Source organism: Thermobia domestica, chromosome 14 (genome assembly GCF_964235325.1).
Source record: "Thermobia domestica chromosome 14, izTheDome1.hap1.1, whole genome shotgun sequence".
Taxonomy (NCBI): Eukaryota; Metazoa; Arthropoda; class Insecta; order Zygentoma; family Lepismatidae; genus Thermobia; species Thermobia domestica.
In genome coordinates this window covers 172,096,425-172,113,626 of record NC_137467.1, presented here as the reverse complement: position 1 = coordinate 172,113,626, position 17,202 = coordinate 172,096,425, and the positions used below count along the sequence as shown (strand labels likewise).

The window sequence follows — 17,202 nt, the reverse complement described above, 5'->3', positions numbered from 1 at the left end:
CAGAACCTCCAGTTTAGTAAGTGAGAAACTGATTCCCTACACCAGCGCGGTGCACTTTTATCTTCCTGCTGGATGAGAATGCTTTAGTTACAATTGTTAGAAATGTCTCTCTTTAAAAAAAACAAGGAATTAATAGTTATTCATCAATCTTAACACAGTTTAAATACATAAGACCTGAAAGAAATCTTTAAATGCAAGCGGTCCCAGTTGGGACACTCGGTCGAAGAAGCGTAAAAGCTTTTTTAGCCCAGACATCCTGAATGAGGTTTCTCTAGGTTTTTCTCATTCACACTAGACAAATGGACCTAATATAATGATCCAGGTCACTTCCTCTTTTCCTTTCTAATTCCCGGGGAGTAGTGTGATTGCCGAGAGCCGTCATCCCTCATAAGCAGGGCCCGGATCTTGTTGACAAGTCAACGTTTTTCTGTTACGCATAGGACAAGGCAAGTTCAAATAAAAACGTTATCCATCAACTCTAGATTCTAAAAATATCTTTTTAAGGCTCAACTTTTGGTCACTTTTTGCCGTTTTGAAGTTTCAGATCATTTTTTAATATTTTAAGGTAACTTTTAGGTTACTTATGGAATTTTTATTCTTTTTCTTCTACATAAGGAAATCTTAAAATGAACACTGTTTACTGATGTGAAAACAACGAAGTGGAAAAATTGCATTCTTAACAAGTTAATGAAAACTAAGCTGTAGCTGGTTAACGAAAGGTGGGGGTTGGTAGGTGGTCAAACAAGAGAGTTTTGGGTTGTGGACCACAAAGGATGTGGTCACGTGAATAACTAAAAATGGATTAGAAGGCGTACAAAGATTTTAAACAGGGTTTTTATCTATTATTCTCATGTAGTGTACACTTGCCAACTTTTATTGTTTAAGAGTGCTTCCTAGTTTCAACTCGGAGTGAATTGACGTTTTCAGTACGTACAATGCTGTACAATGGACTGCAACTAACTGAAACAAAACTTTCTGAATATGAGTGAGAAATGTTAATTAAAATCCAATGGATGTTTTAAAAAATGTCAATGTTCAACGAAATAAACGTTTAAGAAAACGCAAGTTTTAAGATCAATTTTTGGGAATTTTAGGGTCATTTTACAGGAATTTTAGTATCATATTATAGGTCACTTTTTAGAAAAATTTAGGTCAACAAGATCCGGGCCCTGCTCATAAGTAACGGGTTAACATGGCCACAGGCGCCGAAAGGCCTGATCCTGAAAGGAATCTGAACAATGGTTTCTTTCAAAATAATTTTCGTTCATTACAATGCTCTTTCCCAACATTTTTCACATCTTAATACGTAAATTTGAGTAGGAAAAAATGTTTTCAGGTTTAACGTAATAATAGTGGATTCGCTACATATATTTTCATTAATTAGATTGCAGTCCTGAATTTCTATTACACTGTGAAGCTTGCTGCTAGACTCGAAATACGGTTTCATTAACTACTTCGCCACTCCTAGTTTTCCTTCTCCCTTTCTTTCTCTCTCTCTCTCAAGATACTGACGAAAATTTTCACTCTATCATGCTGCTCTGAATTCTACTCCAATTTCAAGTACAGAGAAAAATAAATATATATATATATAATTTAATACATTGAAAATGTAACGTCTTTCAATTTTTACTATTAACTATTTTTTCTCCTAGATTTTACCGTAATTTGTTTCGTTTCCAGGTCCAAGATTATAAGAAATATATTTTAAAAAATCACGTTAGTACATAAGAAATTATCAAAATGTATTAATTTTTATAATCTCAATATCTTCTTACAATACATGACAGTAAAGAAGAGAATATACCTACGTTAAAAATATTACAATTCAGACTAGGTATAACCATTTCTACAAGTTCTGAAATGTTTGCAACTAACTCAGCACATAATTATAGTAGAACTACGTCAAATAGTGATGTAATTTCAGAGTACACTGCGGTCTCACTTTTTATTTTACAGGACATTACATTACATTACATACCAAAAAAAAAAAAAAAAAAAAAAAAAAATGATGTGGAGGTTAACAGGTTCCAGTGAACAGTCTGACGGAATGTCGATAAAGGTCACCGCGTTGATCGAAATTATCCGGTAATTTCGAGTACAAAGGTAGGTCATTTGTACCTATGTATCTAACCTATAGCTTCAATCAATAAATATAATCAATCGGATTTTCACTCCACACATTTTTCGTTTCGAGATATGTGTTAGTGAGTGTATCCTCTTGTAGCCTGTTGGGTGTGGCCGCTATAGTTAAACAGGGACATTTATACGAGCAGATTAACCATGGGAATCCCGAATATCATCATATGGGAATATATGCTTACGAGTTTGAATTGGGGACAAACGCTAATGAAATAAGATGCGATGAATTATATTCAATTTTGAGCATCTACCATACATAAACGCAATCTGTTATTGGAAATAAAAGAACTTATTAGACCTTATTATCCTTGGGGTGGTAAACTTTATTACAACTGTAATTAACATACGAACTCCTGGAATGACTTTAGAATGAATGCCATTATTTGTCTGATCCGTAGTAATTACTACCGTACTGCCTTTTGCAATCATTGTCAGTCTGTGTTTAATGCTTTTGGCCAGGGTTGGCAAAAAACAAAAAAAACAAAAAAAAAAGTTTTTTTTTGGTTTAAACCTTTTTTTTTTTTTTTGTTTTGTTTTGTTTTGTTTTGTTTAAACCAGGTTTTCTGGTTTAAATAATTTGCTTTATGTATTTATATTACATATAGATGGAAGTAAGTTTGTTTCGTCTTGCTGTTATTATGCAACAACAGGGTTATGCTGGAAGGGGTCATATAAGCTTAATGCGGAATCCAAACGGCTTCCCGACTTACATCCGAGAAAAATAATTCTCTATTTGGACTAGAAATAGGGACTAATTGGCCATAAATGCAATGAGTCTGCCGACTCACTCACGAAGGACTTCTGATAAAAATACGTTGTACTGATCTTTACATACTTGTTAATATAGATGTCAAGAGTCATTTCAGGACATAAAGACAAAGAGTTGCACAAGTGAAACCATCATACAGAATTAATATAAATCGGAAAACTCCCGCCTTAGCCATTGGGAAAATCCTGTTATTACTTTAAATGCAAAGCAAATCCCGCAAAACTAAGTCCAATCCAAGCTAATGTTGGAAGCTACGTAGGCAGTCGACAAATTTTGCCAATGTCTATCAATATATTTAAGCAACCTTGGCCTTTTTGTGAAACAAGACATTCAGGCAAGCAGAAATATACAATTTGGCTTCGTTTCGTATGTTTACGCTTAACATCTTTATGTAATACCAAGGTTATTAGGAAGACTCGCTTTAAAGTGACATCCATACCGCTACTTAGTTTAAACCAGCCAACCATGCTTTTGGCACCATCTTTTTCGGGCTACCTCGTTGATTAAAGGTTTAGAAATCATAATTCGACCACAGATATTAAGGTTATCGAGCTCTTTAGGGAGTGCTCATTTCCGGGTTGCCATTCTCTGTCCCCAATAGACAATTCTCCTCCATATTTACTTTCCTTCCCTCAAATTGACCATTCTGCCTCCCCAAATATACCCTCCCCTCCTCATCTTTACTATTATTCAGTTTGATTCTATCATTTTCAATGAAAAACTGTTCCCACAAATATTCTCATGGGCATAACCTGCTCCCTAAAACTTGTGGGCCCCTGCAGCTCTCGCCGGATTGTGATTGTAGAAACAATCGTTTATGGCAATGACTGTGACCACTAGTCAGGTGTTCTGCATTACCTCCATGATTATCTGTGGCAATCCTCTTCAATGTTCCGTGATGCCCCTCATACAGGCTTTGTTTCCACCCACTATTCCTCTTCTCGTGCCACGAATTCTGCATGATGTCATCATCTCGGACACCATTGCTCTCGATACACCTAACACACTAGTTGAAAACACAAAGTACACAGGAAACACTTTGTTTCTTTAACTAACCGCGCATTCACTTATTTGCTCTCTTTAAAAATAGGAGAGGTTTTCTGTTTTGCATCATCAGTCTTTCCTACTGCACACATAGATATTTTTTTTTCTATATGTACACAAAGAGCGTGTTTCAAATGATTTAAATGATAAGAAACCGTTTTATGAACGTTAAAACTCAATCGACAATTAAAATTGTGCTAAAATACTTTCGACTTCATCGTCGATTTTTGTTTCACGCGGTCGTAGTAGTTCGAAATTCTTCCGCCATGTAACAGCGACAAGTTGCAAAATGGCTGCTGTAGTGCATATACAGCAAATTGCGTTCTACTGTGTCAGGTTGTGAGTGTTCAACGAGATTTTCGTACAAAATTTCGTGAAGAACCACCATCAAAGAACTCCAACTATAAAAATTCCAAAACAACAACATGCATTTGCATGGAAAAATAGTCTGGTAGCTCACCAAGACTGACTTTTTTTTTCTAGGAGATCACAAAGACATTGTGTACAAACCACCTCTACCCCCAGGTGTTCGTGAACTGCAAAAGGGCATTACTGCTACCGTGCAAACTGTTCATGAAAACATGCTGATGCGGTGTAGGAAGATTTAGATTGCTGAATTGATGTATACAAGGTAACGAAGGAGGTTTCATATTGATGAGACTAATGTCTCAATATCAAGAGCTTGGAACTGAATAGAAAAAATGAAATCTTTGAGTTTTACGTCCCACGATTATGCCGCTCAGGCTAAAGGAGACGGTGATGATGAGTAATGAATGAAATGGTGGAATGAAGAAAAAAAATTAAATGAAATCTTTGAGTTTTACGTCCCACGGTTATGCCGGTTAAGCTAAAGGAGACGGTGATGATGAGCAATGAATGAAATGGTGGAATGAAGAAAGTGGGAGGAAACGGGAGAACCCCGGGAAAACCTACACACGCGGTGTTTGTCCACCACAAAGTTCACTTGACGGGGGCTGGGATCGAACCCGGGACCCCAAGCACCAGAGGTGAACGCTCTACCACTGAGAAACCGCGGCCCCCGAAATGAAGAAAGTGGGAGGAAACGGGAAAACCCCGACGAAACCCATGCACACGGTGTTTGTCCACCACAAAGTTCACTTGGCGGGGGCTGGGATCGAACTAGGGACCCCAAATACCAGAGATGAACGTTCTACCGCTTAGCCACCGCGGCCCCTGGAACTCAAAAGAAAAAACAGGATAAATAATAATAATAATAATAATAATAATAATAATAATAATAATAATAATAATAATAATAATAATAATAATAATAATAATAAAAATAAATAAATAAATAAAAGAAACCTACTATCACAGTCGACCACCTTGAATTATGTGCTGAAGTGTTATGATAGAAAAATATATCTCCAGGTAAAAGTTTCGATAGCAATCAAGAGAATCAAGAGAAGATAAAACACCAATATAACCTACCATAAATTTGACGAATGCGGTGCCTTTAGAATGCTCCGTCAAAGGATCCATACATATTAGAGCGTACCTAACTTTTCCAAATTGCTCCATAAAGGCTTTCAATTCTTCAGAAGACACACGAAAGGACACATTCTTCACAAACACAGTGCCCTCGTTGTCTTCACTGTGTGGCTTCGATGATCCTTTGGTTCCTATGATTTGCGACGGCCTGCAAAAAAATTACATAATTAAAATAATGTACATAAAATTACATTTGTAATATCTTATTCAAGAAGGTTTTTTATTTTCGGAGAAATTAAATTTTTCGTTCATTTTCTCACAATTATGCCCTTAAGATAAAGGGAACGGATAATAAATGTAAGTTATAGTGATGAGCGATTCTAATAAATCATCTGATCACTGGTCTGACGTAAACTCGAATTCTGATCTCCAAACTATTGTGCAGATGTTTTGCTAACTTAGCCACCAGTGACATGTCCAAAGGGCTTATCCCGTTTTCCATAAGGACCAGATTATGTCACGTGATTAGGTCAAAAGTCACGTTGCGTGCTAAGTCGAGTCTGGAGATTCCAAATCCAGATGTGAAAATTTCAAGCACGTAATTTCCGCGTGGGGCGCTCTGGGTAATTGGAAGAAGATGCATAATTATACTTTATCATTATTATTGACTTTACTCAAATAACTTGACTTTTGACAATGTTCTATCCATATTTACCTTACGTGCTATACATAGCTTTTAAGCTTTTCGTTATGTCTTGACAATAAGCTTTCAATTAGTCATCTCCTTATTATAATTTTTGAGATATGTGGACGACTTCATTTGTTTTTCATTGATTTTCCATTGGCATTAATGTTCATTTTCCATGATTTTTTTACTATATTTCATCTATTTTAGGACAATTTGCTTCTGGAATATAGAATCTACATAGTCTCTTCTACATTGGAGCTGAATTTCAGCTATCTCCTTCAAAGTCTGTTCACATCATTGGAACCGAATAGCCGTTTCTGTTTTTGATGCTTTATTCCTCAAATACGATTAACCAGTTATCTGCTGAGAATTATTTGTGGAGTTAATCTACTATAGCAAGTATTTCAATTGAGAAAGTAATAGTTTTTGAATGTGTTATTCTTTTCTAAAGTAGAAGTAGATTTCCAATGTTTTCATGAATGAGTAAGGGCGGGGATGGAAAGAACTCTCTTGTGGTATAAGTTTAGTTTGAATTTTTGTATTTTGTCCCTATGCAATACCAAGGTTAGGAAGGACAGGACCAACTATTAGCATAGTCTGTACCACCATCACATCTCGCTTCCAATCCAAGAGAGTCGGATTACTACGCCACAGGGCCCGCAACACTGAAATGTCTACATTTATATATATATATAGCACATATATATCATTCATTAAGTACAATGTTCCCCTTCCTAGTTTTCCTACTCCATTATCTTCTACCACGTCCTTCATAGTATAATTTCTGTCTAACTGCTCTATTTCCAACTTCCCTACTATTTCTGCTTTGCGTTTCACTTTCCAATCAATTTCTACATTCCTTTTCCGTAATGTCCACGCTTCTGCTCTATACATTGCAAGAGAAACAGCTGTAGGTCCACGTCTCATATATTACTCGTGCTGAAAAGTGAAAAAATAAAAATGAAATTAAATCTTTAAGTTTAACGTCCCACGGTTATGCCGGTTAGGCTAAAGGAGACGGTGATAATGAGAAATGAGTAAAATGGCGGAATGAAGAAAGTGGGAGGAAACGGGAGAACCCCGAGAAAACCCACGAGCACGGTGTTTGTCCACCACAAAGTCCACACGGCGCGAGCTGGGATCGAACCAGGCACCCAAGCCCCGGAGGTGAACGCTCTATCACTGAGCCACCGCGCCTTCGCGCTGAAAAGTCATGCTGAACTAAAGTCCAATCAAACCATTTTCTCTCTCGCATAATATTCTTGGTAGTGAGATATCAAGAGTTAGCCAGTTAGTCAGTCAGAGCTCACTTAAAATGCAGAAAACTGGTCATATCACTGGCAGCTCACGTATACAACAATAACCCAACAAGTGATAAAGCGAGTTGTGAGCCTCTGTGAATTCAGCAGTTAGAATTTATGTTACTCCAATATAATCTCATTCTATAGGTATAAAAGTGCATACACATAATAATTAATTAAATATTCGACGATAAGTGATTTAGTAAAATGAAAATACTTGGAACAAACACACACAAACAAAAGGAAACACATGGATGATATTGAACAAAGGATTCTATAAACAACAAGTTGAGAATGTTCGAAGAGCATTGCCAGAACGGACTTCTTTTTTTTTTTTTTTTTTCGAAATTTATATGAAATTGTATATTAAGTTTATTTGGTTGACCCAATAATTATCGAATCAATAACTGGTATTGTTATTGAATCAATATTGGTATTGTTATTGAATCAATAATTGGTATTGTTATTGAATCAATAACTGGTATTGTTATTGAATCAATAATTGGTATTGTTATTGAATCAATAACTGGTATTGCTATTGAATCAATAACTGGTATTGTTATTGAATCAATAACTGGTATTGTTATTGAATCAATATTGGTATTGATCAATACCAATATCATCTCTCTATGACTTACATTTTCCGAGATATGGCTCCTTAAACCCCTCGAAATAGGAACTTTTTTGGCCAATATCTCGGGAACGGTAAGAGTGACGCGAAAAATTCCATCACTTCTTTTAAATAGTTTTTAATGCTCTATCTAATGGAGGGCTCAGAATTGAAAAATTCGCAAATAACAGACAGACAGACAGACAGAGAATTCAGTAACAAACTTTTTAGGGTTGTTGACAAGCACACGCATGTTTTCATATTGACTTACCTCTTCTTTCCAGTTATCCCATGGGTGCGGTCATCGTTATCACTATCATCATTATCGTTATCACTACTACTTTTCTCGAAGTCTTCTTCACTTTCCGATTTATCACTATCACTAGAATCAGCATCCTCATCACTACCACTTGAATCAATATCTTCATCACTACCACTTTCACTACTTGTTTCCCGTTCACGTTTTCTTGGTTTTTTACGTTCTGTTCTCTTACCACACTTGTCCGATCCAGTCACTTTTGTATCTTCTTCTGCTTCAGTTTTAACCTCAATTTCGTCCTTTTCTTGTTTCACTGCTGATGTCCCTAAATTCTCTGTCTTCTCCTGCTTTCCACTGGACACTGAGTTTGATGGAGGCTGCACACCTTGATATTTTTGTTTTGGCAAAGCCCAGTCCACGATAATTACTCTACCTGCAATACAAGAAATATTTCAACTCATATTTTAGAGTGAATAACAGAAAATTCGAGCTACTGGATTAGAAGAAACTCGAATCCTAATTTCCTACCAACAGCGACATGAGTTTTTAGTTTGTTATAATTTCCATACTCTTACGGACAAGCTATCAGATTATATTGACAGTAGAAATCTAACGAAAGAGTTATTTCAGTTGAAAAAGATTTGGTGTACTATAATTTATTTTTACCTAAATTATTTCGGTTTGAAAACTTATGATAAAGTAAAAAAATGAAATCTTTCAATTTAACGTCCCACGTTTATGCCCTTTAGGCTAAGGGAGACGGATGATTAAGGCAAATGAATGACGGAAGAAACGGTGAAATGGGAACGTGGAACGAAATGGGAGCACCTCGAGAAAACCCACCAACACGATGTTGTCTACTGTCCATAACTATCGTTCTTGCTCTATATTAGGGTGTCTACTAAAATCCCATAATAAACTTTCGTGACCTTTTCTTTAACAAATCATAAAATTTCATAGCACTCTGAAGAGTGAATTAGGCCGAATTTTCATCCATGTGATCCAAGCGTGGTTTGCTTGCAATTTGATAGCGTCTGAAGTCGACCATAGACATTTGGTGGTGAATTTTGACATTTTATAGAACAAAATTTTCCAATCTGTATTTACATTTGTACAGATAAAAAAAAAAAAAATCGTGACCCAAAAGCTAAATTTCGTGACCGATAGACACCCTGTATATAGATCAATATTGAAGCCGGAAGTTGTAGTAGATTTCTATTACTTCCGGTTTTAATAGAGCTGGAGATGAAATGTATTGTTAGGACAGTTAACCAGTTAACAGATTGCACGACCATTCCCGGTTCGAATATCACGTCCCGAACTTGATTTCCAACTTTCGAAACTCTACGTCCTAGTGAAAATTATTGATAGTTCATCAAGGAGTTCTTGAGAGTTTGTCTTTCCCAGACAGACAAATAGTAAATCTATGCAGGCTTTTGGTAAACGAAACTCTTTAAAAAAATTACCTTTGAATTGTTTCCCGCTGCAACTGCGCAGGGCTTGGGTAGCCTGGCTCTTCTTTTTAAACTGTACAAAGGCACATCCAACGAGTAGGCCATTTGGTTTCCTCAGAAGTTTCACCTCCAACACCTGTCCGTACTTCTGAAAATGTTCCTTCAATTCCTCTTCATTGGTCTGAAATATTAAATACAAAATCAGCACGATATTCCTGTATCTCGACAACGTTTATTTTCCATGCAGTTAAAATTAAAATTAAAGAATAGGCATAAGAGTTTATTGGTTATATATATATTGCTCATCATAAATAAACGAAAATAAATGTAATATATCTAAAGCACTAGCCTTTGCATACCTTAAGCATAGTAGTAAATTCCTATCTTTCGGATACATGTTTGAATATCCTTTCACTAGGATAAATAAAGCTTAATATATCTGTTATCTCAAGTTCTTCACATGGCTGTCGCTTGTGTATCAGTTGTCATTTTGAACTTATAAATCCTGTATGCATGTTAGTGAAGAACTCAAGATATAAGATGTATTACGCCACATTTATTCTAGTCAAAGGATTCTCGAGTATGAATTCTAAATATAGGAAATTTACTACTCTGCTTTGAGGAATATAAGGATAAGTAATTCAGTTGTACTAAAATATATATACCATACGTTCCAGTAGAAAATAAGTTTACTTAACGAGAGATACTAAGTTTTAATTATCTGTATTAGTAACATATACAGGCTGTGAAAACATCCTTCGGGAGGTGATTTTTTTTTGTTTTTGTTTGTTTGTTTTAAATGAAAGAAATAAGTCCTAATAAAAATGCATCATGGATCGAAAAGGCCTCCTCCGAGTTATGGTGCCGAACTTCGGGAGGTGATTTTTTTTTTTTTTTGTTTGTTTGTTTTAAATGAAAGAAATAAGTCCTAATAAAAATGCATCATGGATCGAAAAGGCCTCCTCCGAGTTATGGTGCCGAAACGCGCTCTCGTTTAAAAATTATGGAGACTATCTCAAATGTCTTGAAAAAATTGTACAAATATTGCACCACCATTTATATGTAAATATTCAAATTTGCAAACCATGGCATATTTTCACGACCAATTTTGGAAGCGTACGACGAATACTGAACAACCGACATGAGTACCGGAAAACATTTTCCTCTACTGCTGGAAGTATGTTAGTTTTGTTCTTAAAATACTGAAATGCCAGTATGATGGAAATATGAGGTCGTCTAAAAGATATTGGGCCTTTGAGTCAAAATTGAGATTACATTTATTATTATTTAAAACTAAAGTTTTGAAACACATACGCACCATTTTGTTAAATTATGATTTACTAGTTTTCCGGTAATATTATTATTCCGTCTCTGTAGAATTTCTGTAGTATCTAGTGAAAAAATTGAGACACTGGTTTTCACAGAACTCTTAAACTAACCTAACACCATGCAAGGAGTTCTGCAGAGACCGAAAGAAATTATAGTATGATGGTACTACGTCCAGGCTATACGGTGGATGTATTAAAACACAGCCAGTTTCTCTCAGTTTCTGACGGGGCGATCTGGTGCCGTCAACGTGGTATACCACACCCTTCCTGTTCACCAATAGCGATCGTTTCTCTTGATTTGCTACGTGAACTCGCGCTAATTGTAAACAATACAGGTCCAAATCTAACGTTCTGCCCAGCAGCAGCAGCTCGTGAATTAACGATGCCCTTCTAATCCCATCAAATGTACTACATAACCTTCCTGGCCGTCAGCGTGGGCGTTGCCACAGACCGTGGACCTCTCCTCGCTTCAACCACAATCTTTCTCATCCATCGTGATTGTAGCTTACCCAATTTTTATCACTCGTGATCAACTGCCTCAGAAATGGCTCCAGTTGGTTACGTTTTAATAGAGATTTGCAAATGAAATCCGATCGAGTAAATGTTTTTGAGTTAGATCACGTGACAACCAAACATCGAGCTTCTTTTTGTGACCAGCGTTCTATGAATCGTTTAACACTGTTTGGTGGTGGATGTTTAGGTCCTTGGCGGTATCATGGCTGCGCAGATTGCGCCTTTATTGAAAAAAATGCAAAATGCAGCGCACGTTTGCAGAAAGTTCACTCATGTTCGAAGTGCAGGTTATGTCTGATTATAAGTCTAACAGTTTTTGTACACCTACAAAGTTCAACTGTCAGTTGTCAAATGACGTTACGCCTGACCCACTGCGATTTGGAAAACTAACGACATCTTCTGTAGGGATGTACCGATACCACTTTTTAACCGATACCCGATAAGGACACATTTCTTATATATTGTCAGGAATTTCCAGAATAATGAAATGATCAACATTGTACTAGGGTATGTTAGATATAAGGCCAAAATTTGCCATATAAAGACAAAAAGCAGAGAATTTCATATTAGGTTCCACACAAAAAAATATATTTCCTCTAAATTTAACCCAGCTCATAAAATGAACTAAAAAGCAGCAAATACTTATATAGTGTAAACTTAATTCTAAAGGTCAGTGATTGATATTTAGAGTGATAATATACTTTGATAGTTACATTACATTTAATAGTCTCTATTGCATAGTTTACCTACAGTGGCGGCGATTAGAAGTTAAAAGTGGGGGAGAGCAAGACATGATCTCAATGTTTGTGTATCAATGTTAGTTTTCCTGATTTTTTCTAACACTTTGTTTGCCGGACGGCTGTATAATTAATAGGATACTATTTTTTCATTTAAAATATCGTAGATCGTATTTCATATTTTATTAAGTAAATTGACAAGAGCAATGCAAGTAGGTACTGGCCTCTTGTACTTTTAAACAACGATCTCAGAAGAGATTTGATTCCTTGCTCATGAACATCTTAAAATTTTGTCTGGAAAATTATGTGATTTGGCCAGTGGCCCCGGTCACTATTTGGTACCAAAATGTTCATCATCCTCTTAAGTATTGATCAACATCAATATCATCTCTCTATGATTTACCGTTCCCAAGATATTGGCCAAAAAAGTTCCGATTCCGGAAGATTTAAGGAGCCATATCTCGAGAACCGTAAGTCATAGAGAGATCATATTCGTGTTGATCAATACCCACGAGGATGGTGAACATTTCGTTAACAAATAGTAACCGGTGGCCACTAGTTATATCTTCATTTTCAATATATATACGGTGATAAAAAATGACAGCTTAATATAGCTAATTCAACAGATCCCCTAATACGCAGATTCCAAATATGTAAATGTATTATCTATTGAATTCAATCAAATACATTTAATATACAATTTCATACAATTTTCGAAAGAAAATAATTCTTTTTCTGGCAATGCTCTTCGAGCATTCTCACCTGTTTCTTTCTTGTTTTCTGTTCAAAGAAAAAAGCCAACGAAAAGGGCTTTGCTGCATCGGGGGCTAAACCCGAAAACAAATCATAACGAGCTGAAATTTTGTGCATACCTTTGGGAAGGTGTATATAACCACACACTAAAAGCACACATAACCACACATTTCTTTTTAAAAATCCCCAAAATTTCCCTTTTTCCTATTAGTTTTCTTATACATTAACCCAGAAACAATTTATAACAAGCTGAAATTTTGTACATACCTTTAAAAAGATGTATGTAACGACATACTAAAAGTCCTGAAAAATCCGGTGACGGGTTTCGTCACCATATTGAAAAATGGCCGACAAAGTGTGATTTTTCAGTGTAATGACTAATTTTCACTTTAATAGAGCTATAACTCACGTTGTATTTGCAGTATTGATGTTATTTTTACTTCATTCGAATAACAAAGGACTATTCTTATAGATCACGTATTACACTTACCAGTTTACTTCATATGCGGGAAGTAATGGAGAGATTTCCTTTTAAAAATCCACAAAATATTCCTTCTTCCAAATAGTTTTCTTATATATTAGCCCAGAAAAAATCATAAGCTGAAATTCTGCACATACCTTAGAGAAGGTGCATATAACCACATACTAAAAGTCCTGAAGTATATGATGACGGGTTTGGACGCCATATTGGAAAATGACCGCCGAAAAGTGCTTTTTAGAGGTAAAAAAACTGTTTCTGACTTTGATAGCTATAACTCACGTAGTATTATTCAGGATGGAAAAAAATCATGACTTTTTTTTTAAAAAATCATTTTTGTTGATTTTTTTGATTTAAATCGATTTTTTTGATTTAAATCAAATCTTTCTCTTCGTATAATACAAGTCGCGAACTGAAGTAAAAGCATTAGGAATTACTATTAAATGCTAATTATGTCATTTAAGTGAAAATATTGGGGTTGAATTTTGAAATATCCCCAATCGTTAACCTATATCAATCCCAAGCAATGTTTCTTAAGCCTAACCGGCACCCTTTTAAATTATGGCTCTTTTTAAAGATAAATTATAGACTTTCAGTCAAGCAGCTACAGCATCATCCCTATTTATCCTAGGATCATGGTACATACATCACTCTCTTTAGAATAGAACAGCTTTTGAAACGGTAACATTCACATTTCTCTATCATGTCCTTGAAGCGGGAAATTTTGAGAGTAATCGGCATTTCTTTTTACTTTTTTTTTTTTAATGATCTTCTCTGGATTCCCCTGTGTTAACGCACAGATCTCAAAATCAACTGGGAAATACTAAGGGGTGTACTAAATGCGTGTACAAAATTTCAAGCTTCTATCTTGAGTAGTAAGGGTGAGGAAATTATTTAGCAGTGAGCTAAGAACATTCCCAAATGCTCCAGATGACCCAGATGTAATATAAAAATTTCCTCAGACATTCCTATTTATCCTAGGATCATGATTTGTACATTATTCTCTTCAGAATAAAACAAATTTTCAAATGGTACCCTTAAAATGTTTCCATCATGTATCTGGGGCGGGTAAATCACGAAAAAATGAATTTTCTATTAAAAATGTCTTTTTTAAAAATTATTTGACCTCTGTGGACCTCTTCCCCTGTTTTAAGGCAGAGATCTGAAACAAATCAGAAAAATTTTGAGGGGTGCACTGAGTAAATGTGCAAAATGTCAATCTTGTAGGTGCAAAAGTATTCTAAGCCTGCGAAAAATAATATTTCCCAGATTCCGTATAAAACAGCATCTCAGGTAACAGTTTCCTGAGACATCCCTATTTATCCTAGGAGCATAGTACGTACATTATTTTCTTCAGAATAGAACAGTCTTTCAAACGGTCCATTCGTATGTCTTTATCTGAAGCGGGAAAATCACGAAAAAAGCTATTTTTGTTAAAAATATCCTTTTTTAAAACATTTTTGCCCCTCTGGACCCCGCTGTTTCTACGCAGAGATCTGTAAAACATCTGAAAATTGTTAAGGGATGCACTGAACGAGTGTGCAAAATTTCAGTCTTCTGAATGCAAAATGTAACCTGCCAAAAATAATAATAATACGCATAACAAAAAATATATTTTTAAATTTATGACATCATCACACACTATGCCTCAACGCAGAAAGGCGTGAAAGCATATGTAATGTGTTCTAAAATGCCTCTAGTCTTGAAGAAAACGAAGTAAAAAGCCTTATTGGTACTTTTTTAATCGAATAATGAAGATTCTACCTTATCACCTAAAAATAGGTGATATAATTTAAAAGGCTAAGCATTAAGGAAAAAGTAGAGCAACGTTTATCACAATGACACTTTTTTCACAAAAGTTACTGATATTTGGCAGGGGCCTCTTTTTAAAAACTCAGAACTAGCTTGCGGCATGAAATACATAAATTTCGCCTAAAATTATAAAATTAAAAAAAAAAAAAAAAAAAAAAAAAATTGGAGAGGGGATAGGACCCCTTTAAATACGCCCTATTATCTGGGAACAAACAAACAGACACGCATAAAAAAGAATTTTCATCTTAAATGTCGATGGTGATTTCCCCGTTGAAATAGTTAACGATTTTAAAACCCAAACCCAATGTTACGAAAAGAAGAAAGCAGGATTGCTCCGTTACCTGTACAAAACGGGATTTTCCCTAATCATCCTCTGCATGACACTTGTTTTCATACTATACTGTACATTTGAGTCTCATTGTATTATGATTATTAACTTCCATAATTGAAATAACAGAACAGAAATGGGATTTTACTTATTTTCACTTTAAATTAATTTATTTCGGAATTTGATTTAAATTAACCATTTTTATTAAAAAAATCAAGTGATTTAAATCTAGATTTATATCGTGATTTAAATCAGACTGATTTAAATCAATCCACCCTGATCATTATTGATTTTATTTTCATTACATTCGAACAACAAAGAGCTACGCTTACAGACAACGTATTATATTTACCAGTTTACTCGATACGCGGGAAGTAACGGAGGGGTTCCTTTTTAAAAATCACCAAAATTACCCTTCTGAACATTAGTTTTCTTATACATTAACCCAGATAAAAATCATAACAAGGTGAAATTTTGCACATATTTTTGGGAAGGTGTGTATAACAACATACTAAAAGTTCTAAAATATCCGGTAACGGGTTTGGCCACCATATTGCGAAATGGCCGCCAAATAGTTGTTTTTAAAGGTAATAACAGGTTCGCACTTTAATAGCTATAACTCACATTGTATTTGCACTATTGATGTTACTTTTAGTTCATTCGAATAACAAAGGACTACGGTTACAGACACTTACCAGTCTACTACACATGAGGGAAGTTATGGAGGATTTTTTTTAAAAAAAATCCCTAAACTTTTGATCTTCATATTCCTTTTTCTTAATCAGTTAACAATCTCGTCCTCTGAGAGTAGCAATTAATCTTACAGTAAATACACCATAATACACACATTATAACATCCAAGTATCATTCAAATCATCATGATAGAATCGGAATAACAAATAAAACTTCGTTAAGTACTACTGTACGTACTTGTCCCTAGAAAATTTTCTTCGGGCACCCATGATCCTCACTGAGGACCTTTTCGGTTTTCTTGAGCAGTTTTTTGGCATGGAGGCACTAAAAATATTAGTTGAGTACGAGTAGTGCAAATCAAAGGCGTACACATGCATAAAGAAATCAATTGTACAGTACAATTGATAATAATTTAGATCAATTTTAAGCTTAAAAGTAACTGATGAAATACGAGTGTCAATGTTAATACTAAACAAACTGAAAAAATGAAATGACATCTTTGAGTTTTACGTCCCACGGATATGCCGGTTAGGCTAAAGGAGACGGTGATGATGAGTAATGAATGAAATGGTGGAATGAAGAAAGTGGAAGGAAACGGGAGAACCCCGAGAAAACACACACACAGTGTTTGTCCACCACAAAGCTCACTTGGCGGGGGCTGGGATCGAACCCGGGACCCCTAGCACCAGAGGTGAAGCTCTACCACTGAGCCACCGCGGCCCCAATAACTATACAAACTTAAAATAGTTCGGAAAACGTATCGGTAAATATCGGTGTCCATTTGCCGTGTACGATATCACCGATACCAATATATCGGTACATCCCTAATCTTCTGTGCAAAAGG

At 35.5% G+C, this 17,202-nt stretch overlaps 1 protein-coding gene across 1 annotated transcript in view; it reads right to left on the bottom strand.

Annotated features, from left to right (window-relative positions):
* LOC145670471 (RNA-binding protein 28-like) overlaps positions 1 to 17,202 on the bottom strand; it is a 36,636-nt gene that overhangs the window by 14,398 nt on the left and 5,036 nt on the right. The window contains exons 3-5 of the mRNA XM_081739184.1: positions 9,729 to 9,897; positions 8,275 to 8,695; positions 5,405 to 5,612 (exon numbers count right to left, since the gene is read on the bottom strand). Of these exons, the coding sequence (XP_081595310.1) occupies positions 5,405 to 5,612; positions 8,275 to 8,695; positions 9,729 to 9,897 (798 nt within the window). The remainder of the gene's footprint in view (positions 1 to 5,404; positions 5,613 to 8,274; positions 8,696 to 9,728; positions 9,898 to 17,202) is intronic.